Here is a 25,289-nt window from a genome sequence, read left to right as displayed (position 1 = left end):
CCTTAAGTATTCCCATAGCAAAGTGCTGCTGGTGGGCCATGGAAATGATAAACAAGACCTCAGAAAGAGTGTCAATAGACTTGTCTGTGCATCATACCACAAACTGCTTCCAATGACAGTGTATACCGTTTTTGGTGGAGGGACGTCTGGCTGCCAATAATATGTTACAGACTTCGGGAGGAAGCCCGTCATCAGCTTTAGGGACAGCTCCCTCAAAGCCTTCAGATGCATGGCCCAATTCTCGGAGCCTGACTTCCAATCATGGTCACTCTCCAGGCACCAAAAACACACAAGGTGCGGATCCATAACGAACATCACCGATGACGAGATCCGCAGGGTTTGAAGCTGGGCATCCCCGATGACATCATTGACACACCAGGAGTAGAAAAGTAGAAAAGTAGAACAAATCTTTGACAAAAAGTCAAAAAAGACAGTCAAAAAATGACTGACTGGTAGCTCTCTTTTGATCAGCATTTGCTGCCACTGAAAGAAAAGAAGTGACATCAGCACGCTAGGATGGAGCATACACAGGAACTGTGACATCATATCCAGCGCAGAAGATGGCACACAGGGATATTCCTCATAAAATTCTATTGATCCATTCTGATGCCTGGGGGAAATTCATATGTAAGGAATCTGCAACTAGAAGTCTCTATGAGTTAGAATTTGTTAGCATGTATAACTTAACCGAGAGAAATTGCAGAAACAAAGTGTCTTGCTAGAGTAAAACTGCATTTGTAAATTGGATTCCCTTGTGAAAAATATCTTCCATGTTGTAAAAGCCCTACTCCCAATTTCAATGGCAGTCCTTTCCCGCTCCCTAAGGGAATTTAGTTTTGAAGCCTCAGGCATTGTGTGTCGAGAGAAGAGGAACTAATTATCGGATTTAGGAAGGTGACAGGGCAACGGGTCTTGTCTCAATGCTGTGGCCTTAAGTCACAGGATCAAGATTGTGCATAATGCTGGGCACAGCCACACGCCAAAGGTGTTCAAGTAGGGAGAGTAGTTGTAGTTGGATATTGGCACAAAGGCATGAACGGTGGTCAGTAAAGATCACACGAAGGATACAAAGGCAAGGCTTTGCTGTTGTACTCTTTGGAAAGAAAAGTGGTTTCTTTATAGCACTGAGAAGACTTCCAGGAAACCAGGCAATGTCTGAAAACATCACCTCTCCAACTCCTAAAGCCAACTATATACCACACTTTGCAAACAGAACTGTCTCCGGGTATAAATACCAGGTCTAACAAAAATCCAACTCCAGGGTACAGTTGCTGCTAAACTCTGATGGACGACCAGCTCAGTTTGTCCCACTGGGATTCAAACCGGTGCCCTACACTTTGTGCATACGCATCTCCGCAGTAGCTACATCAAACCCCCTTGATATATCTTAATAGCATCAGAACCTGCAGCCTGCAGGACAAAAATTTCTGTAGCAGCACCATTATCACTGTCCTAGTCATTTTACTGAGTTTGCAACTTGGAGTCTACTTACTGATGTCCGCAGTGGATACTAGAATCATCTGAGCTCCTTTAACAGCTCATAATGTTTGTTACTATGTATAACAAGTGGGTCAAAACTGTCCAACCAGTAACATTCATTGGGATTTGGACTACTCTAGTCTCCTCCTTCTTAGTCCCTCATTTCCTTGTCTAATCACTCAATTACTCATAACCTTAACCCCATATCTTCTCATGTCCTATGTATCCATGTCCATTGAATCTTTTAGCACTATGCTTCCCTACCCAACCCACTGCAGTTCCCTGCCAGTTCCTGCTACACCTCCTTGCCCATTATCCTTTGGTGTTCTTGCCTGCGTTCCTTTTAGGTCCAATCAAGTGTTGTACTTCTTAAATTGTAAAACAAAAAAAATGATGCCCAAACATGTTCACAAGAGGCTTCCACCAACAGCAATACTGGGATCATCCATGTCCATCACTGGTACCATACCACAGCTGGTCACAGTGATGCAAGCAGATAAAAATCCTGTGGTGCTTGTGGAGAGAAATATAAACCTACTTATCAAAGTGAGTATAAAAAATGTAGACTATTAGAGACCATGTTGTATCACCCAGGTCAAAATGTTATCAATCTTCTAATTGAATCAGCACTGGGCCATTCTCTTCTTCTCATTAACAGGAGCAAAACAGGCCATGGAGATGGTGTGGCACAGGCATACATTGTTTTAGGTATTGGAGAAGGTGCTCACAACAGAAAGCCCATATTTATGCGTTTGTCTCTGCTTAACCTTCAAGATGATCATGGCACACACAACACATACTCAAACTATTGCCTCGTACACTATATTCCGCAGATCTTAGAAACATCACATTATTTGGATTGTGCTGCTCCTCAACGGGCAGGCAGAAATCTTGTGACACTCCATGCTGGAGTTAGTGCATTTGTTCCAACGATGGGGGTGACTACTTACTATGACAGTGTATCAGTGCTGGTTCCTGTGGCCACACTCTCAGTGCACCACGGACCATGTAGTGTCCTCCTATTTGCCCTACATTAAGGAGGAATGGGTTGCACCTAATGGCCTGGTCTTTGCTGCAGCAGGTGATACCCAGAGCGACTGGGCAAGGCTTGTGTCACATGGAAAAAGCAGTATATATAAGCTCACGTTTCCTGTATTTCAAGATCCACTACATACAATCCAGACAGACACAGGAGCTGTGTGCACTGCAACCCAGGAAAAGTGCACTCACATGTCAACCGTCATGGGGAGGCACGTGTCACGGGCGGTACAGGGACACCTTTGAATGGACCCTACAGAGGACAATAGGGCATACACAGAGTTAGGGTAACAGAGATAGGACTGCGCATGGCCCATTCTAGCTGAAGACTCGAGTACACCTTTTCCACTGTTGAATGGACTGAAAAATGTACATATCCAGACAGTGCTCGTGTACCTCCTTATATCTCAGGATACACAGGACGTGGGTTAAGCACAAGATCAATCACATACAATATGGAACAATATTTCGAGCCAGTTATATTATGGAGAACAAGCTTTCTAAAACGTTAATAGTAATAGAGAAACTGACTGGACAGGGAAAATAGATATGAAACGTAGGAAAGTCTCAATCTATCTCAGGTTGAGTGGTGTAATGTGTGCCTGTATTTGTCTTTCATGTATATTAGATATGGATATCAGAATGTGTACTGAACATTATTTCATATAAGAAACTGCATACCGGGCAGAGGAAACACGCTACCCAACGCTTGGAGTAAAACATGTAAATGTATTCAGGAGAAATCAAAGGCAATACTTTATTTCAATGAGCACCAAAGACAACTTAAGACATGTTTGACTGTTTCTTTGGCCTGTGATTGACATTCTTATGGCCCGGGGATAAACACACAGTCGATATAAACATTTTCTTTATGGTTTCAAGCAGATGTACTCACAATGAGCTCCGAATCTCGTCCCATGGAAATGACTGTTCTATTCACTGTCCTCAACAACTTCTCCATAATTACTTGGACATGTCGCTGTGTTGGTCCCTTGAGATAATGAGGAGAAATCAAATTGTGCATAACGTTTGTTGGTTGTGATTAAATGCATTTACTTTGTTAAGATTACTTCTAATTCTTATACGTAAGGATGAAAACTGCTCTTTCTAATAGCCAGACTGCCTAAAACGTCTTCTGCTTTTGCATTAATTATAGAATAAATCAATATACCGTCCAGATCCTATGGCTCCATTAGAATCGCACGAAGCAGAGGGCCTCGAACAGACATGGTGCCTACAAAATGGTTTTAATTGGCTAATAATTGTTTCCAATTGTGATTTTCGTAAGCGACTGAAAGTTATGTTTTAGGGAAACAATTTCTTCTAGACACTCACAGAAAACAAAGGTACATTTAAATTAAATTCGAAATCTTGTGCTAATATTAATTATTTTACGTTTACTGTGTGCCTCATGGCAAATATGGTAAAAGTGTTGATTTTAAAATGCTAGAGTTTTGACACATTACGTATCATACATTACCACATATTTGATAACTTCGTAAATATCTTGACTTATTAACCAATGTAAGCACCACAAGAAACATGATACAGGACTAGAGAGGTTAAAGTGATGTGACCATACTTCCAGAGCATGATCCTTTGTCTGATATGTAGCATCTCTGGTTGCTCTTGATGTAGGATGGCTTGTCCTTCTAGGATTTGTGTGGGCCACAACAGTGAAATAAGAGTGTGGGAACGTCTGTGGCTCTCAAAATACCTGTCCTTGGAGATACAGACCTTTTAAGACCATCCAAGGGATACTGACCCCACTGATTTGGCTGTACCCATATTTATTTCAATAACGTGATGGGCTTCAACCACATCTTTGCCAAAGAGTTGTACACCATTTAAGTTCTATCCCTGGCCTAACTCTGTATGCCCTTCCAAAGAGCACCTCACATGCAATACTAACTGCGTATCACCTACAGGCTAATGCAGGGGTGGTGTATATTCCATGTTTAACCACCTACCTTTATCTGTTATATGTGCACACACAGGCAAAGGCTTCCCTTTAGTTGAGGCCACTTCACGATACACTAGCACTAACTTTGTGCAACCACATCAGATATAACAGAAACAGCTGCACACGTGTGCAGCTCTTTAGGTATACCACTAAGAGGCACTGGGAGAACAACAAATGAGCACTGACATCGGTTCCACTCCACCTAGGTAGGCACTTTGTAAACCAACACCAAACCCATAAGAAGGCCCATGATCTCCTTGACATGACCGGTCTACGTGAAAATATTACTGAATTTTTGTAAGGAAATGCCTCCTTGGCATGGTTACCCCCTGACTTTTTGCCTTTGCTGATGCTATGTTTTGATTTGAAAGTGTGCTGAGACCTGCTAACCAGGCCCCAGCACCAGTGTTCTTTCCCTAACCTGTACTTTTGTTTTACATAATTGGCACACCCTGGCATCCAGGTAAGTCCCTTGTAACTGGTACCCCTGGTACCAAGGGCCCTGATGCCAGGGAAGGTCTCTAAGGGCTGCAGCATAGCTTATGCCACCCTGGGTACCCCTCACTCAGCACAGACACACTGCTTGCCAGCTTGTGTGTGCTGGTGAGGACAAAACGAGTAAGTCGACATGGCACTCCCCTCAGGGTGCCATGCCGACCTCACACTGCCTATGCAGTATAGATAAGTGACCCCTCTAGCAGGCCTTATAGCCCTAAGGCAGGGTGCACTATACCATAGGTGAGGGCACAAGTGCATGAGCACTGTGCCCCTACAGTGTCTAAGCAAAACCTTAGACATTGTAAGTGCAGGGTAGCCATAAGAGTATATGGTCTGGGAGTCTGTCAAACACGAACTCCACAGCACCATAATGGCTACACTGAAAACTGGGAAGTTTGGTATCAAACTTCTCAGCACAATAAATGCACACTGATGCCAGTGTACATTTTATTGTAAAATACACCCCAGAGGGCACTGAAACCTTAAACCAACTACCCGTGTAGGCTGACTGGTTTTAGCAGCCTGCCACACTCGAGACATGTTGCTGGCCACATGGGGAGAGTGCCTTTGTCACTCTGTGGCCAGTAACAAAGCCTGCACTGGGTGGAGATGCTATCACCTCCCCCAGGCAGGAGCTGTAACACCTGGCGGTGAGCCTCAAAGGCTCACCCCCTTTGTTCCAGCACCACAGGGCACTCCAGCTAGGAATTAATGAGAAAAACAAGGAGGAGTCACTGGCCAGACAGGACCGCCCCTAAGGTGCCCTGAGCTGAAGTGACTCTAACTTTTAGAAATCCTCCATCTTGCAGATGGAGGATTCCCCCAATAGGGATAGGAATGTGACCCCCTCCCCTTGGGAGGAGGCACAAAGAGGGTGTACCCACCCTCAGGGCTAGTAGCCATTGGCTACTAACCCCCCAGACCTAAACACGCCCTTAAATTTAGTATTTAAGGGCTTCCCTGAACCCAAGAATTTAGATTCCTGCAACTTACAGAAGAAGAGGACTGCTGAGCTGAAAAACCCTGCAGAGAAGAAGACGACACCAACTGCTTTGGCCCCAGCCCTACCGGCCTGTCTCCCTCCTTCAGAAGAAACCTGCTCCAGCGACGCTTTCCCTGGGACCAGCGACCTCTGAATCCTCAGAGGACTGCCCTGCTTCCAAGAGACCAAGAAACTCCAGAGAACAGCGGCCCTGTTCAACAAAGACTGCAACTTTGTATCCAGAGGAGCAGATTTAAAGACCCCTGCAATCCCCACAAGAAGCGTGAGACTTGCAACACTGCACCCGGCGACCCCGACTCGACTGGTGGAGAAACAACGTGACAGGGAGGACCTCCCGGCGACTCCAAGACTGTGAGTAACCAAAGTGGTCCCCCCTGAGCCCCCACAGCAACGCCTGCAGAGGGAATCCCGAGGCTCCCCCTGACCGTGACTGCCTGACTCTAAAATCCCGACGGCTGGAAAAGACCCTGCACCCGCAGCCCCAGCACCTGAAGGATCGGAACTCCAGTGCAGGAGTGACCCCCAGGAGGCCCTCTCCCTTGCCCAGGTGGTGGCTACCCCGAGGAGCTCCCCGTTGCCTGCCTGCACCGCTGAAGAGACCCCTTGGTCTCCCATTGAAATCCATTGGAAACCCGACGCTTGTTCGCACACTGCACCCGGCCGCCCCCGCGCTACTGAGGGTGTACTTTCTGTGTGGACTTGTGTCCCCCCCGGTGCCCTACAACACCCCCCTGGTCTGCCCTCCGAAGACACGGGTACTTACCTGCTGGCAGACTGGAACCGGGGCACCCCCTTCTCTCCATTGAAGCCTAAGCGTTTTGGGCACCACTTTGAACTCTGCACCTGACCGGCCCTGAGCTGCTGGTGTGGTGACTTTGGGGTTGCTCTGAACCCCCAACGGTGGGCTACCTTGGACCCCAATTTGAACCCCGTAGGTGGTTTACTTACCTGCAAGAACTAACATTACTTTACCTCCCCCAGGAACTGTGAAAATTGCACTGTGTCCACTTTTAAAACAGCTAAATGTGTTTTATGTAAAAAGTATATATGCTATTGTGATTGTTCAAAGTTCCTAGAGTACTTACCTGCAATACCTTTCTAATGAGATATTACATGTAGAATTTGAACCGGTGGTTCTTAAAATAAACTAAGAAAATATATTTTTCTATAACAAAAACCTATTGGCCTGGAATTGTTTCTGAGTGTGTGTTCCTCATTTATTGCTTGTGTGTATGTACAATAAATGCTTAACACTACTACTTTGATAAGCCTACTGCTCGACCACACTACCACAAAATAGAGCATTAGTATTATCTCTTTTTGCCACTATCTTACCTCTAAGGGGAACCCTTGGACTCTGTGCATACTATTCCTTACTTTGAAATAGTGCATACAGAGCCAACTTCCTACATTGGTGGATCAGCGGTGGGTTACAAGACTTTGCATTTGCTGGACTACTCAGCCAATACCTGATCACACGACAAATTCCAAAAATTGTCATTAGAAATTGATTTTTGCAATTTGAGCTATTTTTCTAAATTTTTAAAAGTCCTGCTAGGGCCTTGTGTTAGTCCCTGTTAGCATTTCCTTTTAGAGTTTAAAAGTTTTGTGAAAGTTTGAATTAGAACCTAGAACTAGTTTTAGATTCTTAAAAAGTATTCCAACTTTTAGAAGCATAATGTCTAGTACAGATGTGAATGTGATGGAACTCGACATCACCCCTTACCTCCATCTTAAGATGAGGGAGCTAAGGTCACTCTGTAAAATAAAGAAAATAACAATGGGCCCCAGACCTTCCAAACTACAGCTCCAGGAGCTTTTGGCAGAATTTGAAAAGGCCAACCCCTCTGAGGATGGCAACACAGAGGATGAAGATAGTGACTTGGAGGAAAATTCCCCCCTACCAGTCCTAACTAGGGAGAACAGGGCCTCTCAAGCCCTGTCTCCAAACATAATAGTCAGAGATGCTGGTTCCCTCACAGGAGGGACCAACCTCTCTGAAATCTCTGAGGATAATCCCAGTGAAGAGGACATCCAGTTAGCCAGGATGGCCAAAAGATTGGCTTTGGAAAGACAGATCCTAGCCATAGAAAGGGAAAGACAAGAGATGGGCCTAGGACCCATCAATGGTGGCAGCAACATAACTGGGGTCAGAGATTCTCCTGACATGTTTAAAATCCCTAAAGGGATTGTAACTAAATATGAAGATGGTGATGACATCACCAAATGGTTCACAGCTTTTGAGAGGGCTTGTGTAACCAGAAAAGTGATCAAATCTCACTGGGGTGCTCTCCTTTGGGAAATGTTCACTGGAAAGTGTAGGGATAGACTCCTCACACTCTCTGGAAAAGATGCAGAATCTTATGACCTCATGAAGGGAACCCTGATTGAGGGCTTTGGATTCTCCACTGAAGAGTATAGAATTAGATTCAGGGGGGCTCAAAAAACCTCGAGCCAGACCTGGGTTGATTTTGTGGACTACTCAGTGAAAACACTGGATGGGTGGATTCAAGGCAGTGGTGTTAATAATTATGATGGGCTGTACAATTTATTTGTGAAAGAACACCTGTTAAGTAATTGTTCAAATGATAAACTGCATCAGCATCTGGTAGACCTAGGACCAATTTCTCCCCAAGAATTGGGAAAGAAGGTGGACCACTGGGTCAAGACTAGGGTGACCAAGACTACCACAGGGGGTGACCAAAAGAAAGGGGTCACAAAGCCTCCCCAGGGGAAGAGTGTTGAGACATCCAAAAACAAAAATAGTAAAGTGTCTTCTTCAGGCCCCCAAAAACCTGCACAGGAGGGTGGGCCCAGAGCCTCTTCACAAAACAATTTTGGGTACAAGGGTAAAAACTTTGATCCCAAAAAGGCCTGGTGTCGTAGCTGTAATCAACCTGGACACCAAACTGGAGACAAGGCCTGTCCCAAGAAAAGTACCACTTCTAACTCCACTCCAGCTAACACTGGAATGGCTAGTCTCCAAGTGGGATCAACAGTGTGCCCAGAGCAAATCAGGTGTCACACTGAAGCTACATTAGTCTCTGAAGGTGGGGTGGATTTAGCCACACTGGCTACCTGGCCTCCTAACATGCAAAAATACAGGCAGCAGCTCTTAATTAATGGGACAAGTGTAGAAGGCCTGAGGGATACAGGTGCCAGTGTCACCATGGTGACAGAGAAACTGGTTTCCCCTGGTCAATACCTGGCTGGACAAACTTATCCAGTCACCAACGCTGACAATCAGACTAAAGTACATCCCATGGCTATGGTAACTTTAGAGTGGGGAGGGGTCAATGGCCTGAAACAGGTGGTGGTCTCCTCAAATATCCCAGTAGACTGTTTGCTTGGAAATGACCTGGAGTCCTCAGCATGGGCTGAGGTAGAACTGAAAACCCATGCAGCCATGCTGGGTATCCCTGAACTGGTGTGTGTCAAGACAAGGGCACAGTGCAAGGCTCAGGGTGAAAAAGTAGAGCTGGAGTCTGGAAAAAAGGCCCAGCCTACCAAGAGAAAAGGAAAGTCAGCTGGGAAACCAGCTGCAACACAACAACAAAAAGAGAACCTCTCTTCTCAGGAAGAAGTTCTGCCCTCTGAGGGAACTGAGCCTATGGAGTTAGAACCTTATCAGGTTGTGCTCCTAGGCCCAGGGGGACCCTCAAGGGAGCAGTTGTGTAAGGGGCAAGAAACCTGTCCCTCTCTTGAAGGCCTTAGGCAGCAAGCTGCTGAAGAGTCCAATGGCAAGAAAACTGGAACACATAGGGTCTATTGGGAAGATGGGCTCCTGTACACTGAGGCAAGAGATCCCAAACCTGGTGCCACTAGGAGAGTGGTAGTGCCTCAGGCGTTCAGAGAGTTCATACTGACCTTAGCCCATGATATTCCCCTTGCTGGGCATTTGGGACAAACCAAGACGTGGGAGAGACTAGTCAACCACTTCTACTGGCCCAACATGTCCCAGAAAGTTAAGGAGTTTTGTGTCTCCTGTACCACCTGTCAAGCCAGTGGTAAGACAGGTGGACATCCAAAGGCCCCCCTCATTCCACTTCCAGTGGTGGGGGTCCCCTTTGAAAGAGTGGGTGTGGACATAGTGGGTCCACTTGAACCTCCCACAGCCTCAGAAAATATGTACATACTAGTAGTAGTGGATCATGCTACTAGGTATCCTGAAGCTATTCCCCTTAGGTCGACTACTGCCCCTGCAGTAGCCAAGGCCCTCACTGGTATCTTTACCAGAGTGGGCTTCCCTAAGGAGGTGGTGTCTGACAGAGATACCAACTTCATGTCAGCATACCTGAAACACATGTGGAATGAGTGTGGAGTGACTTATAAATTCCCTACACCCTATCATCCACAAACTAATGGCCATGTTGAGAGATTCAACAAGACATTAAAAAGCATGATCATGGGGCTCCCAGAAAAACTCAAAAGGAGATGGGATGTCCTCCTGCCATGTCTGCTTTTCGCTTACAGAGAGGTGCCTCAGAAGGGAGTAGGGTTCTCACCCTTTGAACTTCTGTTTGGCCACCCTGTAAGGGGACCACTAGCTCTTGTGAAAGAAGGCTGGGAGAGACCTCTTCATGAGCCTAAACAAGACATAGTGGACTATGTACTTGGCCTTCGCTCAAGGATGGCAGAGTACATGGAAAAGGCAAGTAAAAACCTTGAGGCCAGCCAACAGCTCCAGAAGGTTTGGTATGACCAAAAGGCTGCACTGGTTGAATTTCAACCAGGGCAGAAAGTCTGGGTTCTGGAGCCTGTGGCTCCCAGGGCACTCCAGGACAGATGGAGTGGCCCTTACCCAGTGCTAGAAAAGAAGAGTCAAGTCACCTACCTGGTGGACCTAGGCACTAGCAGGAGCCCCAAGAGGGTGATCCATGTGAACCGCCTCAAGCTCTTCCATGACAGGGCTGATGTGAATCTGTTGATGGTAACAGATGAGGATCAGGAAGCTGAGAGTGAACCTCTCCCTGATCTTCTCTCATCAAACCCTAAAGATGGCTCAGTTGATGGAGTGCTCTATTCAGACACCCTCTCTGACCAACAGCAATCTGATTGTAGGAAGGTCCTGCAACAGTTTGCTGAGCTCTTTTCTCTAACCCCTGGTCAGACACACCTGTGTACCCATGATGTGGACACAGGAGACAGCATGCCTGTCAAAAACTAAATTTTCAGACAGTCTGACCAAGTTAAGGAAAGCATCAAGGTGGAAGTCCACAAGATGCTGGAGTTGGGAGTAATTGAGCACTCTGACAGCCCCTGGGCTAGCCCAGTGGTCTTAGTCCCCAAACCTCACACCAAAGATGGAAAGAGAGAGATGAGGTTTTGTGTGGACTACAGAGGACTCAATTCTGTCACCAAGACAGATGCCCATCCCATTCCTAGAGCTGATGAACTGATAGACAAATTAGGTGCTGCCAAATTCTTAAGTACCTTTGACTTAACAGCAGGGTACTAGCAAATCAAAATGGCACCTGGATCAAAAGAAAAGACAGCATTCTCCACACCTGATGGGCATTATCAGTTTACTGTTATGCCCTTTGGTTTAAAGAATGCCCCTGCCACCTTTCAAAGGTTGGTGAATCAAGTCCTTGCTGGTTTGGAGTCCTTTAGTGCAGCTTATCTTGATGATATTGCTGTCTTTAGCTCCAGCTGGCAGGATCACCTGGTCCACCTGAAGAAGGTTTTGAAGGCTCTGCAATCAGCAGGCCTCTCTATCAAGGCATCCAAATGCCAGATAGGGCAGGGAACTGTGGTTTACCTGGGACACCTTGTAGGTGGAGGCTAAGTTCAGCCACTCCAGCCTAAGATCCAGACTATTCTGGACTGGGCAGCTCCAAAAACCCAGACTCAAGTCAGGGCATTCCTTGGCTTGACTGGGTACTATAGGAGGTTTGTGAAGGGATATGGATCCATAGTGACATTCCTCACAGAACTCACCTCCAAGAAAATTATTTGTATTTAAGTGCCAACATTTCCAATCAGTGATTCTGGGGCATTTTCAAGTCTTTTATTGTCACACCTCTCCCCATTTTCACCCTGCTTTTAAAGTACTATACCTCATCACCCTTTTTGCCATTTATGAATGCATGTTGAAAAATATCATACATTTCTTTTTAAGTATAAAAAGTATCCACTTTCAAAAGGTTCTGCTAACAATTCTTTATGTTCCCTCTTACCTCCATCCTGGGAGTAAATACACAAACACCACTCAATTAAAGCTCAGAATATCTGTACAAAGTATGGTTTATAATTAAAAGAGTTACTGCTAAGGCCATTAAGCATTTAAAGGAAATCTAAGCATAATATTTGAAAACATATAAGCAAAAGGCCAACTGATGACAATAAACATGTCATATAAACAACCGCCACAGCCTCGTACAGAAAACAGTTTACAACTATTTTTCTAAATTATTAATAAAATGGAGCAGGCTTATTTTCAACCAATCACTGCTCATTGTTTGATTTTCAATGTAATGTTTCAGGACATTAGTGAGGTAAGCTAGATCCAGTATGGTCTATAGTAGTTAACATATTTACAAACATCTCCTAGTCGTTTCACAAGGAGGGTAACTTTGATAAACCTCAGGCATTTCAAGGAAGAACCTTGGGTTAGTCATGTGTTCATCAGATTGACCCAAAAAGATGTTAGTGACATATGACAGAGACTGGAATGAAGACAATAAAAAGGTTATATTGTCTCCATTTTGCTACAGCTATGTTCACTTCTGAGTGTTCGATTTCTCCAACTTCTGGTCATGTGACCTCTTTTCGGCTTTGGTTTGAAGGTCATATGTATGGTCAAATGATCAAGGGAGTGTTTATTCTCTCCCAGTTTTTTCTGTGATGAAGAGGGCAAGTTTACACAGGGTATGCCTGGAATTATTGACATGGAGTTGCAGGACTTGGGTGGAAGATTTATTGCTTGTTTGACCAAATCAAACAAGTTACCTACCTTCTGTAATTAATTATATGGTATAGACATGTTCTAGTTGCAGATTCCTTACCTTAGAATTTCCCCCGCCATCAGGATGGATTCAGAGATTTGTCTTCGAGCAGTATTTAAGCGTACCGTCAGATGGTTTAAGTCAACTCCACACCCATCATTAGCATTGTGATCACCGCAATGATGTCACAGTCATGTATAGGCATCACCCGGGCACACTGATGTCATTTTCTCTTCACGACTTTCCACGTCAGAAGTGCGAAGCCATGAAGAACTCTGAGACTGGTGCACCCGAACTAGGGCCCTGCAAGGGAGACCCTAGAAATCAGTTTGCAGAGAGAGAAGGATGGGTCAGTCAGTAAGAAATCTGCAACTAGAATATGTCTTATGTCTTTAACTAATACTTAGTTGCCAAAGATATCTAACTTGTTCAGTTGATAGAGACTTCTAGTCGCAGATTTCTTACCTTAGAATAGATACCCAAGCAATACCATCCCTGGAGATGGGTCTGCACACCAAGATCATACTAAGAAGTCTTGCAGGACCGAACAGCCAAAGTAGCTGCCCCTGCAGACCTGACTATGCAGGCAGTAGTGTTTAGTGAGCGTGTTCAGGGATGCTTACGTTGCTGCCCGGCAGATGTCTGGGACTGGGACTCCACGTGCTAATGCACTGGTTGTGGCAGTTGCTCAAGTAGAGTGTGCATGCAAACCCTCAGGAAGTTGCTTCTTAGCCAAAGCGAAGCATATTTTGATGCAGAGAACAACCCATCTAGAGACGGTCCTTTTCTGCACTGCCCGACCATCCTTCGCACCCACATCACCAACAAAGAGTTGATCTTCCACCCGGAAGTCTTTGGTATGATTGAGGTAGAACGCAAACACTCTTTTTGGATCCAGACGGTGGAGTCTCTCCTATTCACGAGAAGGATGTGGGGGGGTGTAAAAAGTAGGCAAGTTGATGTATTAGCCTACATGAAAGGGTGTAACCACTGTGCGAGGAAAGAGGCCATGGTATAAAGCACCACTTTGTCAAGGGTGGCTTTGAGGAAAGAGCTTGCAGCTCATTCACTCTACAAGCAGAGGTGAAGGCTACAAGAAATGCTGTGTTTAAAGTGAGAAGCCAAAGAGGACAATTATGAAGGGGCTCAAAGGGAGCACACATGATTTAAGTGAGGACCAAGTTCAAATCCCACTGGGGCATTATGAATGGGTAGGCGGAAAAAGGTGGGTAAGACCCTTGAGGAATCTCCTAACAATAGGAGATTTAAACAAGGAGGGTTGAAATGGTAATCTGAGGAAAGTAGAGATGGCAGATGGATAACTTTTAAGGGTGCCCAAAGCAGAGCCCTGCTGGGCAAGAGAGAGTACAAACAAAAGAACCTCAGACAGAGGTGCAGATAGGGGATGAACAGACTTGTTGGTACACCATGCCACAAATTTGTTCCAACGACAGGCGTATACCGTTTTAGTGGAGAGATGCCTGGCTGCCAGGATGACATTACAGACTTCAGGCAGAAGGTCGAAAGCTTTCAAACTGCTACCGCTCAATCTCCACGCAAGAAGGCAGAGACTTGACAGGTTTGGGTAAAGAACCGTCCACTGCTGCTGCAAAAAAATATCCTCCCAAAGAGGTAGTGTCAGTGGAGGATTGATGGCTATGCTTAGAAACTTGGGATACCATACTCTTCGTGCAGAGTCCGGAGCCACAAGGATTACTTGCCCGGTCATTCTTGATCTTCTTGAGAGTTCTGGGCAGAAGTGGTATTGGTAGAAAGGCATAAAGGGGGCCTGAGTTCCACTCTGAACAAAAAGTGTCACAGTGGACTGGTTCAAATGCTCGCTCCCTGATCCAAGGGCACATTGGATATCGCGCCATGCAGAGGCTGGGCAGCAGGCACGGTATAGTCGTTGGAGGGAAATGGACGCAGTTGGATGCCCTGTTCATAGCCACAAAATGGCCAAAAAGCAGTATGAGGGTGCGTGAGGAGCAGCTGCTAGTCCAGGGGACTGAGCTGTAGCTCTGGACTACTTGAATCGCTTGAGCGCCGAGTTCACTTTGTATCCAAAGAGATGGGTGCCATCTATGGGCATGTCCATAAGTGATTGCTGGACATCCTCCGAAAAGGCAGATTCCTCAACCGTGCGTGGTGCCTCAAGGCCACCATCGACGCAACTGATCTGCCTAGTGAGTTGGTTGAGTCCAGCCCACAACGAATCATGAACTTGGCTTCATCTCTCCCGTCAGCAATAACTTGGGAGAGAATGGCCTGGGTGTCCTCTGGGACCTCTGTCAGCACCTGCGTGACCGTATCCCATAACGTATGAGAATAGCTGCCCAAAAGGCATGCGGTGTTCATGAACCTCAACGCCAGACTGGATGAAGAGAAAAACATCTTCCCAAGTTGGTCCAGTTGTTTTGAAACTCTATCTGGGGGTACGGATGGGAATGTGCCAGAAGAGGAAGAAACCTGGATAATCAAACTCTCAGGAGTGGGATGTTGGGTCAGGAGTTTAGGGTCTTTAGGTGCATGCCAAAGGCAGTAGGTGACTGAACTGTTGACAGGAACTCCTGTGCTGGCTTTAGACCACATCCCCGGCAGGACATTGGTGAGGGCCTCATTAAAGGGCAAAAGGGGTTCAGAAGTGGAAGCCCCTGGCTGAACTACCTCAGTCAGGAGGTTAGTCCTGACAGCCACCGAAGGCAGCTCTAGGCCCAGGACCTCCAGCGCTCTTCTCACCACCACCGAATATGAGGCTCCCTCCTCCATAGCCACGGTAGGGAGAGAAAGCATGCCAGCATGAGAGGAGGTGTCAAGAGAACTGGCTTTGCCCAATTCCTAAGCCCAGTCCATTTCCAGATCTTCTAGCTGGAATTTGAAAGAGTCCAACGACCCCTCCATACTCTCACAGTACCCAAAGGCACAAGGGTCAGGATCCAATCTGGGAACATAGTCCTCATTGAGGATGTAACTGGCATTGAGCGATGTTGTTCTGGCTCTGGACCAGAGGTGGGAATGAGTATGGGATCGATGATGATCATGGGCCCGACTGGCATCAGAAGTGACAAAGTCTTAACCGGTGCCGGGGAAGGTCTCAGTGGCAGAACCTGTGCTGGTACAGATCTAGTAACGGATCCTGGGGTGCCCTCCAGAGTCGAGGCTGGAGCCACCGGCACGGAACCTAAGGGGGCCTCCTCTGACCCTACTGGGCCCAAAGGCATCACAGGAGGATCGGTCTGCCTAAAATGAGGTGCATGGTCTCGTAAAACTCTCTCAGTTGGGTAGAAGTGGCTCTGGCTCCCAGAAACTCTGGAAGGCCTGGAGCTGACCCAGAAGCAAGCTCCGCGGACAGATGAGGCCTAGAGCATGACAATTCCCCCGCATCGCATTATCCGAGCGACCAAAACATCATCACAGAGACCACGACTCCAATGACAGACAGAGTCTACCAATACCCCCGACGGCACGCAAGGGTATTGCTCGAACAAAAAATCCCTGGATCCAGTCTGACGTCTGGTGGAAATTCTAAGATAAGGAATCTGCAACTAGAAGTCTCTATTAGATAAATAGTTTGTTTGCACTTTTTTTTAGACTGGCTGGTCTGCCCTTAAACAATGGTGCCTTTTCCCATAAGTAACTCTTTGCACCTTTTTTTCCAATTTTGTAGTTTTAGCCTTCAATTATACGAGTTGGTAAAATGCATGAACATGATATATTCTGGAATTTATTTCCCTTAACAACATTTTTGATTAGCATTGGTGCCCGCTGCTTCTATGACTCTACAGCAGATAAATATCCTCAAGATTTGACAACATTAAAACTTATATTTGAGTCATCAAACTTCACTAGAAATTAGAAAAGAAAGACCACTTAGCATTACCCTGAAATTTTGTCAAGAATGCTCGATATCATTTGTATAAAGGGGTTCACGGCAGACTTTCCTGCTTGCTCTGATCTCCCATACAAAACTATATCAACACACCTGTCTACTTAAATTAAGTTGATATACGGTGGTGGCTCCTCGACTATGGTGGAGAAGCGTCGCACCCCAACCCCACCAGCAGCCGCAGCTGTAAAACATGAAAAAAACGATAATAACCCTAATCAACCATGTTTACTATTGTTTTATTTTTCTAGGGGGTGGGCCATGGGCATGACAGGCACCAGGAGGAATGGTAGGTGCACTGCTATCAGTGCACAAATGGGTTTGGCCGGCTGTCTCTGGATGGCCAAACCGGCATGCGCACTGAGCTGTCTCCAACCCGAGCTGCGTTGCCAGGTTGGAGCCTGCAGGCACAGGCTCTCAGTCTGTCTGGAAGCGCAACTTGAAGGCGCTCAGGCCAATCCTGATGCTGCTCTCATGCTGCTAGCAGCTTTAGGATTGGCCACAGGGCAGTCTGGGAGCCTGTGCCAGAAGAGTGGCGATGTAGCGGGCAACATGTATGTTTTTTGTTTCCCTGTGTTGGTGTTTTGTTCCCCCCCCATTTTGCCCTGACACCAGTCGCATCTGTTTATACAATAGCTTCCATAGTTGATGTCTCCTTTATATTGGTAACTAGAGCCCTCAGTTAACAAGTCAGAATGCTGGCAGGTTGCTGTTGGATGTTCATCCAGAGTTGACAGAAAAAAATAGCACAACTGGGCTGTTTAATCCTGATGTATGTTATGAGGTCCAAAAAAAGAATAACGTTTATTAGTGTGCTTTATACAAGTGGTAATTATAATTATCCCTACCAAACTTTGTTAACTCAAGGATATACATTAAACACGATCATGGGTTTTCAACTGGAACAAAAAAAATAAAAGTATGGTTTCAAATTCTTTATTATTGTATACAATACAGTAAGTGGTCAAAAGTGCTATATAAATACATTTACAATTTACACCTTTTATCACTGCCTTTGCAATGTCTATCCTGGCTGGAAAAAATGTAATATTTTCAAATAAATCATCTAAAATCATCAAAACGTGTAGAGGACACTCATACAAAAAAGTATGCTATTTTCAACGTTCACGCTAGGAGGTCTAAGTTTTGTATTTCCAAAGGAAGCATGTACAATGAGACTAATTATCATAAATTCGTCTGGCAATTTGAATATGCACCAATTTGAAAAAACACAAATAAATTACTAACCACATCTTTCCGATAAAGCACTTCCAGGACGTCACTTAGCAATTGGCAGCAGGCTTCTGGTTCTTCCTGTCTTTCCAGATGATATTTTAGCTGTTCTGTCATCATTGGCAGCAAAAGCTCTCTGCAGTCTGAATACAAAAGACAGTGTTAGAATGCATCCTAAAGAGAAAATCAGCTCAAAATAACCATCACTGCAAAGCTGCTTTTTTGGGGTCATTTGTGAGGCTGTTTAGTATTCAGCATAATTGTTTTTCCATTAGCATAGTGTCCTCCTTTTTAAACTGTTTAAGAAGTTATGGCACTGAACGAAATGGTAAATCGAAAATAATGTTGTTGATTTAAAAGACAATATAATGATGCAGGAGAATAAGTTAATTATGCTAGCCCATTTTCCCATGCACAGGGACAGAGTTTCAAAATCTTCTTGTGACATGTCAGGAGTGAAGAATTCTATTTTCTGAAGAAGCGAGGCTCTACATTGTGATGTGTGGCTATGCAACAATGATGCAGTCTCTTTTCAGGAAATGTGTAACTGTGACGAGCTTTCACATTTTCAATCCTTTTAGAATAGACACAGGAGCATGAATAAAGACATGGAAGGCACACAAACTATTCCATTCGTTAAGTGCAAACGGGTATTGTCAATAACTGTTGAAATAATTAATTTCATGCATATAGTGGTGATATAGGAACTGATAATGGTTTTAAAACATGACATGAAGAAACAAGAAAGGCAAATTATACTTTGACAGAATAAAGGCTGAAAAGGTCATATCTTGAAACCTAGGCCTTGGAACACTCCTCTTCTTAACTAGTGCTCTTTCTGAAGTCTGAGAATAATGTAACTCCACTGCTTACTTATAGAGAATTGTGGATACATCATGCTACATAAGACTTTCAGACCATGAGCGTTCACATTCATTAGCTGGAATGGAATTGTATTACCTGCATTCAAAGCTTAACTTAGCTCCACAAAGAAACGCATTCTGTGTTAAAATACTGTATTACTACCACAATACATCATTTCGCTATCTATAAATAACTCTATGTTTTAAAGAATACCAATATATAATTTGCAACTGAGATCAACAGTACCTTGGGAGAGTAAGAATTTCACCATATGGCATCGAAGAGCAACACAAGGCAAATGCAAAAACATGTATTCTTCCATCACAGACCAATGCTGACTACATTATTTCTTCCGACACCACTCCCTGCCCTCATTTCCCTTTGTGCCCCCATTTCTCATCCTTCACATCATGACACATCTGCCGGTTGTACTTCGCACTCCGTCATTTCTGCACTCTACACCTCCATCTTATCCGTCCCTCACAAAAATGGAACCAATCTATTCACGTTTATCCATTTGTCCCCACGTGTACCTGCTCATTACACGACCCAAAACATCAGGTCACGTAAAGCAATTTATTTGGATGTATAATTTACAAATCCACCACAAAAAAGTTCACAATTCACTCTAAATTGTGGCGCATGGCAAATGGATTCAATGCTTCAAAACCTGAAAATAGAAGAGTCCACAATTTGCATCCAGTCCAAAGGTCAAATAAAGAGCTGTACATAACAGGCATATTCCCGTCTTCCTCAGTTTCTCCATCTCCACACTGACTAGCAAGGTGCGAGAGCACAGTGCAAAACACAAATAATGCAGTGAATACATACTGGTGAGTAAGTCTTGGCAACATGATGCATTACTCAAATATCATAGCATTAAAATATATATATATATTCCATACATTCACATGGATCACATGAGATCTCTACTCAAGCATCATGATTAACAAAGAACTCCAACATGGATGCAACAGTAGTTAAAAGATTTTCATCTCTGGGACTTTTTACACTCCTGAAACTCCATCATATTATGCATCCCATCCAACCAATACACTTCAATAAGAAACGGCACATCCACACACATATTAAGTCATGCAGACACAAAATTGTGGGAACCCAAAAAGCACAGCACAATATTCACAAGCAGCAAGCTCAACATGAATATTAGCGTATCACAAAATGCATGAGAAGCACACACAACACAGCTTTTCTCCCAACCTGACACTGGCAAGAGGCGAGATCATCGCATATGGTAGGAGGAAGATTGTGAAGAGGTGGGTTCAAAGATATTGCCTGAAATTGCTCCAACAAAGAGCAATTCTTAGGCTGAACTAGAGTCTCAGTAAATATGCAAGAGGCACCTGCTGGTGTGAAGATTCTTGTGAATATTTTGGCGTTTGAAGTCCAGCCAATTATGTACTCCTAGCTGTAGATATGCCACCGGACATGGTAAGTTCAGTAGCAAGGCAGTCATGTTTACTCAAGTTAAGTACCTTCTAGACTTTGAAGTACATTCTGGCACAGATATAGAGGCCAAGCTGACTTTCATAGAAGCACTCAAAATATTTATGATTATTAGTCCAGCTCCTGCATGAAGAATGACTTAGACCGGTGTCACTGAGGATGCTGGAAAGACCAGACATTAGTATATTGCCTCTACGGGTCTGTGATAACACGAGGGTCTGAATTATGGACCAGGCACGTGTGGAACCCATCACCCACTGATTACTGATTCAGGCTCTAAGTAATGTTGCAAGGCTTACTTCCCCTTCCAGAAGTTCTCTCTCTATTGCCACTACTTACAACAAGTACATTTGGGGTATATGGGAGGACGTCTAACCATCTCACACAAATATTATTCACACCATCTACACACACCAGTTTATCAGATATTTGAAAGATCCCTTGTGGTAGGGCCTGCCATAAGAGGCAACTGAAAAAGATCCAAGTGCAGCAGACAAAATGGTGATGTGTACCCTTTTAAGGTCACAGTACTGTACTGCACTAGAATCTTGATTGGTTGTAAATGTATTTCCATTTCAAATCTAAAGTTACAATAAATATAATTAAATATGGTTCATAATTCAAGAACAGTATCCCAGATATCCTATAGTAGGCCTCCCAAAACACAATGGTGAATCAACTTTGATGATGTAATCAATGGTGTGATTGCCGATTTTGTTATACTCCCAAAAAGTAAAGTGATAAACATAAATTTCGCCAGGCAAGAAGTAGTAATCAAAAGATTTACAATCAGCTGCAGAGAAAACAAAAAATCAGCTACTGGATAATATAACTTTAAGGGCTGTACATATATTTAAAATAGAAATACACACTGATCAAGATGGAGCAGTATACCATTATGACTAACAGGGCACACAGACATTAAAATAATTGCTACTTCATATTTTATTGAAGGAGGACATTAAAAAGTTTCCCTCTTTAGGAACATTCCATTCCTGAAATCTATCACAGATAAGTCAGCCAACTAAAAAAAAATGAGTTGTATTGCTAGCTTTCAATGTTAAAAAAAAAAAATGTAAAATTTCATTGTAGCCTATCTTCTGATCAAGCTGCAGCGTGGATACTACTACCATACACATCATAGATGATGCTTTCCTGACCACAAATAAAGATCATGACCAGCACTTCCGATTTTCATGCAGATAAGCTCAACATCTTGGAAGGTTCTTGGCTCACCTGCAGTGTGGACACCATCAGACTGTAGATGAAGAGCAAAAAAAAACAAGCCAGCAAGCCTTTTTCACCTATGTCCAAAGGATCTGGATCACAAACCTGTACCCATCAGGCCTGCCCCCACACTCCTCCAAATTAGGAAAGAGTTAAAGACAACTCTGGAAAGAGAACTACATCACAAGGCACCAACAGTCCACAAACCAAATAACTCTGTTAGATCTGACATCTTTGTCCCCACATGCATGTGCACCTGCTTATGCGCACATGGTATTTTCTGAAAGCTTTTGTCATCAATCCTCCTATCTGCTGAATTTGTTTAAGATGGCTTAGGACTATGCGCACTTTACAACAGCTAAGCAGTGCAAGAGTGCTTCTGCTCTCTCGTTCAAACATGGCAAAATTGCCCAATTCCTAATTGGTACAATTAATTTACATGTAAGTGGCAAGTAAATGGTACTGCATGTACCCAGGGTCTGTGATTAAAATGCAACTAGTAGTCCTGCAGCATTTATTGTGCCACCCACGAAAGTAGCCCTTAAGATATGTCTCACGTCTGTCACTGCAGCCTGTGGTGCAATTTAAACTGCCATTTTGACCTGGCAAAGTAAATCTTTTGTCAGGACTAAACCATACTTTTTAATAATTGTAAGTCAGCCCTAAGGTATGCTCATATGGCTCAGGGGGCAGGTTGCATTGTATTTAACAAGTAGGGCACCTGTCCTAGAGTTTACATGTCCTGGCAGTGGAAAACTCCTGAAGTTGTTTTTCACTGTTGCAAGCCCTTTCTCTCCCATTAACAAACACACCAAATACATGGCTAACTTATTACATTTAATAGGCGATAAGATTTTAAGCCGATAGAGATTTGTAATTTACACTCAAAAGAACTGTAATTTAAAATCATTGTTAATGGTGAAGTCGGATTTTGAGTTACAATTCTAGATATACCACTTTTAGAAAGATGGCATTACCTTGTCCGAACCAACTGTACCGTCTGTCAAGACTGCCTTGCTGTACGAAGAGTCAACCTGCTTATCTTCAGCTCAAGAGTCCCTCCAAGGGACAGATGCCTGACCACCCTTGTGAGCTACAGGGACAAGCTTCAGCGGCTTCCCCAAAAGTGCCCAGCTGACCTGCTGCAGCTGGACCTGCAACTGGACCTGCTGTGGCCAGCTGCTGGCCTTTGCCAGAGTGAGTCCCTATCCTGAAGATGTGCTCCCTAGGTCCTGGACTCTTCGCTAGTATCAGTAAGAGCTCCTCCAAAAGAAAAGGGAAAAATTCTAATGTTTGAGCTCTTTGCAGCTGCAAACTGTCCTGCTGACACAAGCCTCTGCCATCCACAACAAGACGTTCTGGTGTGACCTGCTCATCATGCCAACAGCAACCCTCAGCAATGATCAGCAAATTGAGAGCTGCTCTTGATTCTACATCCAACGATAGACGACAACGAACACCAATGCAAAGCAACAGCAACAACTATATACTACCCCTGACCAGCTGTTCACACTACAGCAATGAAATCCATTACACTTGACCTGCTCTTTGCTCTACATTGACGACCACCCACAATGCCTGCTCCTCGTGGCCTCCTGCAATGAGGACGAGAATCTTCACACTGAACTTGAGAAGGTAACTCTTCAGCAGGACTAAGTTGGTCCCTGTATTTGATTCGTGCCCCATCGAGGTCGGCCTGACCTTGTGACTTTCTCTCAGTCTACAGTGATCAGATGACCGCGAGTAGCGCTTCATGATTTTAAACAGCGTTTTCACTTACAGGTCTAAAAATGATTATCTCCAGTGCTACTGATTGGATTTGTGTTCCTCTGGTAGCATTTAATTTATTAAAATGTGCTCTAATTTTCTTAATTAGTTTGGGATTTTTCTTATGTTTTGACTATTTTAATGTTTGTGTACTGCATTACTAAGTTAAGCCGGAATGCTTTGTGTCAAGCTACCAGAGGCTAAGCACCAGTTAACTTAGTGACTTTTAAGGTTCACCATGATGAAGATTTTGGTTGTTGCCTGAGAGGGACTTCTACCCTCCTCAGCTAATAACCCAATTCCTTACACTCTCTGATTACTTGTTGACTTTATGCATGTCTTTAGCACTGTACAGCATTCTACTCCCTTTATAGCTATGTCCCTGATACTGAAATACCACATACGTACGTAGCTAATTTAATATGACAGTTGTATTGCACACATTTTAGTCTTACAGAAAACAGAGATTTTGCAAGGGTGACCAGTGATAAAACTAGCATCCAAATCAGACTGTAAATATTAAGAAAATATATAAGAGGATTAAGGGAATAGAAAAATATATTCATGCAGAATAAATTAATTCTGAATGCAGAACAATCAAATATTTGTGTAAAGAAATGCTTTTATGTAATGTCAAATTAAAAATCTGAGACATAATAGGGTAGTCCAATCAACATTTCTGATGGCACGGGGTGTTCAAGTTATCCAAAAATATCTCCTCTATTTCCTTTATAAACTGAATGATGTGGTCCCTTTGTGTGATGTTTGAGGATAAGAGTCTGAGCCAACTGAATAAATAAGTTTGACGAGTGTAATGTGAAAGAAACAGACTTACCACAATCAGAAGGGTCATTAAGATAAAGATGGCTGTCTTAAAGTCAATAAAACGAAAGTAAGACTCAAGCAGCAATATCAAACCATCCTCTGTAAACCGCTGTCTTCGATGTGTCCTTATAAGAAACTCAAATAGCAACTGCAAGGCAGAATCAGGCCGATTCTAAATGCAAAAAATGCATTTTCACGTGTAGAAAGCACAAAATGTGATTTGGGAACATGTTATAAAATCATAATTTGTGTTTAGCGATTCAGAATTTGGAAGAGGTGCGTTAGGGGCATCCCTTCCAAATACAAAATCAGAGTGGTATGTATGAATGTTCTGTGACCAAATTATGGGTGCAAAGCATTCATTTTTTATTACAGACACCTGAAAAGAGGTGGTAAACGTTTGCAAATGGGAAGGTGTCCTCGAAGGGCCCTGTCCCCTTTGTGAATGCTGAAACTAATATTTTTTAACAGCAGGGAGTGGTCTCACGGATCACTGCCTACTCTTAAACAAGCACTTGCAAAGCCAATAGATCTTGCCTATCCAAGAGCTGTTCAGACATGTTATACACCAGCATAGCTGCTGTTCAGCCTCGCTAATAGTTGCACAGAGGAGAGTGGCATGGAGTGTCAGAGTGAAATGGCAAAGAGTGGAGTAGACTGTCTTAAAGCGGAGGGGCATAGAGTGTTGTGTACTGGATTGGACAGAGTGGAGTGGCATAGAGTAGAGTGGACTGATGCAGAGTGTGTTGGACAGAGTGGAGTGGCATAGAGTGCAGCAGCATACAATGCAGAATTGTGGAACTCAGTGGCGTAGATTAGAGTGTTGCACAAAGTAGAGTGCAGTGGTACAGAAAGGATTGGTGCAAAGTGGAGTGGCATAGAGTACAGTAGGCAGAGGGACAGAGTGCAGTGGCTTAGAGTGGTGCAGAATAGAGTGGCACAGTAGTGCAGAGTAGAATGCAGTACTGTAGAATGCAGTGGCATAGAGCAGAGTGCAACAGAGTAGAGTGCAGTGCATCGAGTAGAGTGGTATACAGTGGTGTGGAGTAGTGTTAAGTAGAATGGACTGTGCGGAGTTCATTGCCATAGACT

General features: G+C 44.1%; 1 protein-coding gene across 1 annotated transcript in view; it reads right to left on the bottom strand.

Annotated features, from left to right (window-relative positions):
- The window catches only part of DOCK1 (dedicator of cytokinesis 1), a 1,072,828-nt gene that overhangs the window by 643,156 nt on the left and 404,383 nt on the right, over nucleotides 1–25,289 (bottom strand). The window contains exons 26-27 of the mRNA XM_069239713.1: nucleotides 18,063–18,190; nucleotides 3,413–3,508 (exon numbers count right to left, since the gene is read on the bottom strand). Of these exons, the coding sequence (XP_069095814.1) occupies nucleotides 3,413–3,508; nucleotides 18,063–18,190 (224 nt within the window). The remainder of the gene's footprint in view (nucleotides 1–3,412; nucleotides 3,509–18,062; nucleotides 18,191–25,289) is intronic.

Source organism: Pleurodeles waltl, chromosome 6 (assembly GCF_031143425.1).
Source record: "Pleurodeles waltl isolate 20211129_DDA chromosome 6, aPleWal1.hap1.20221129, whole genome shotgun sequence".
NCBI classification, from domain to species: domain Eukaryota; kingdom Metazoa; phylum Chordata; class Amphibia; order Caudata; family Salamandridae; genus Pleurodeles; species Pleurodeles waltl.
This window is presented reverse-complemented; position numbering and strand designations above follow the sequence as displayed.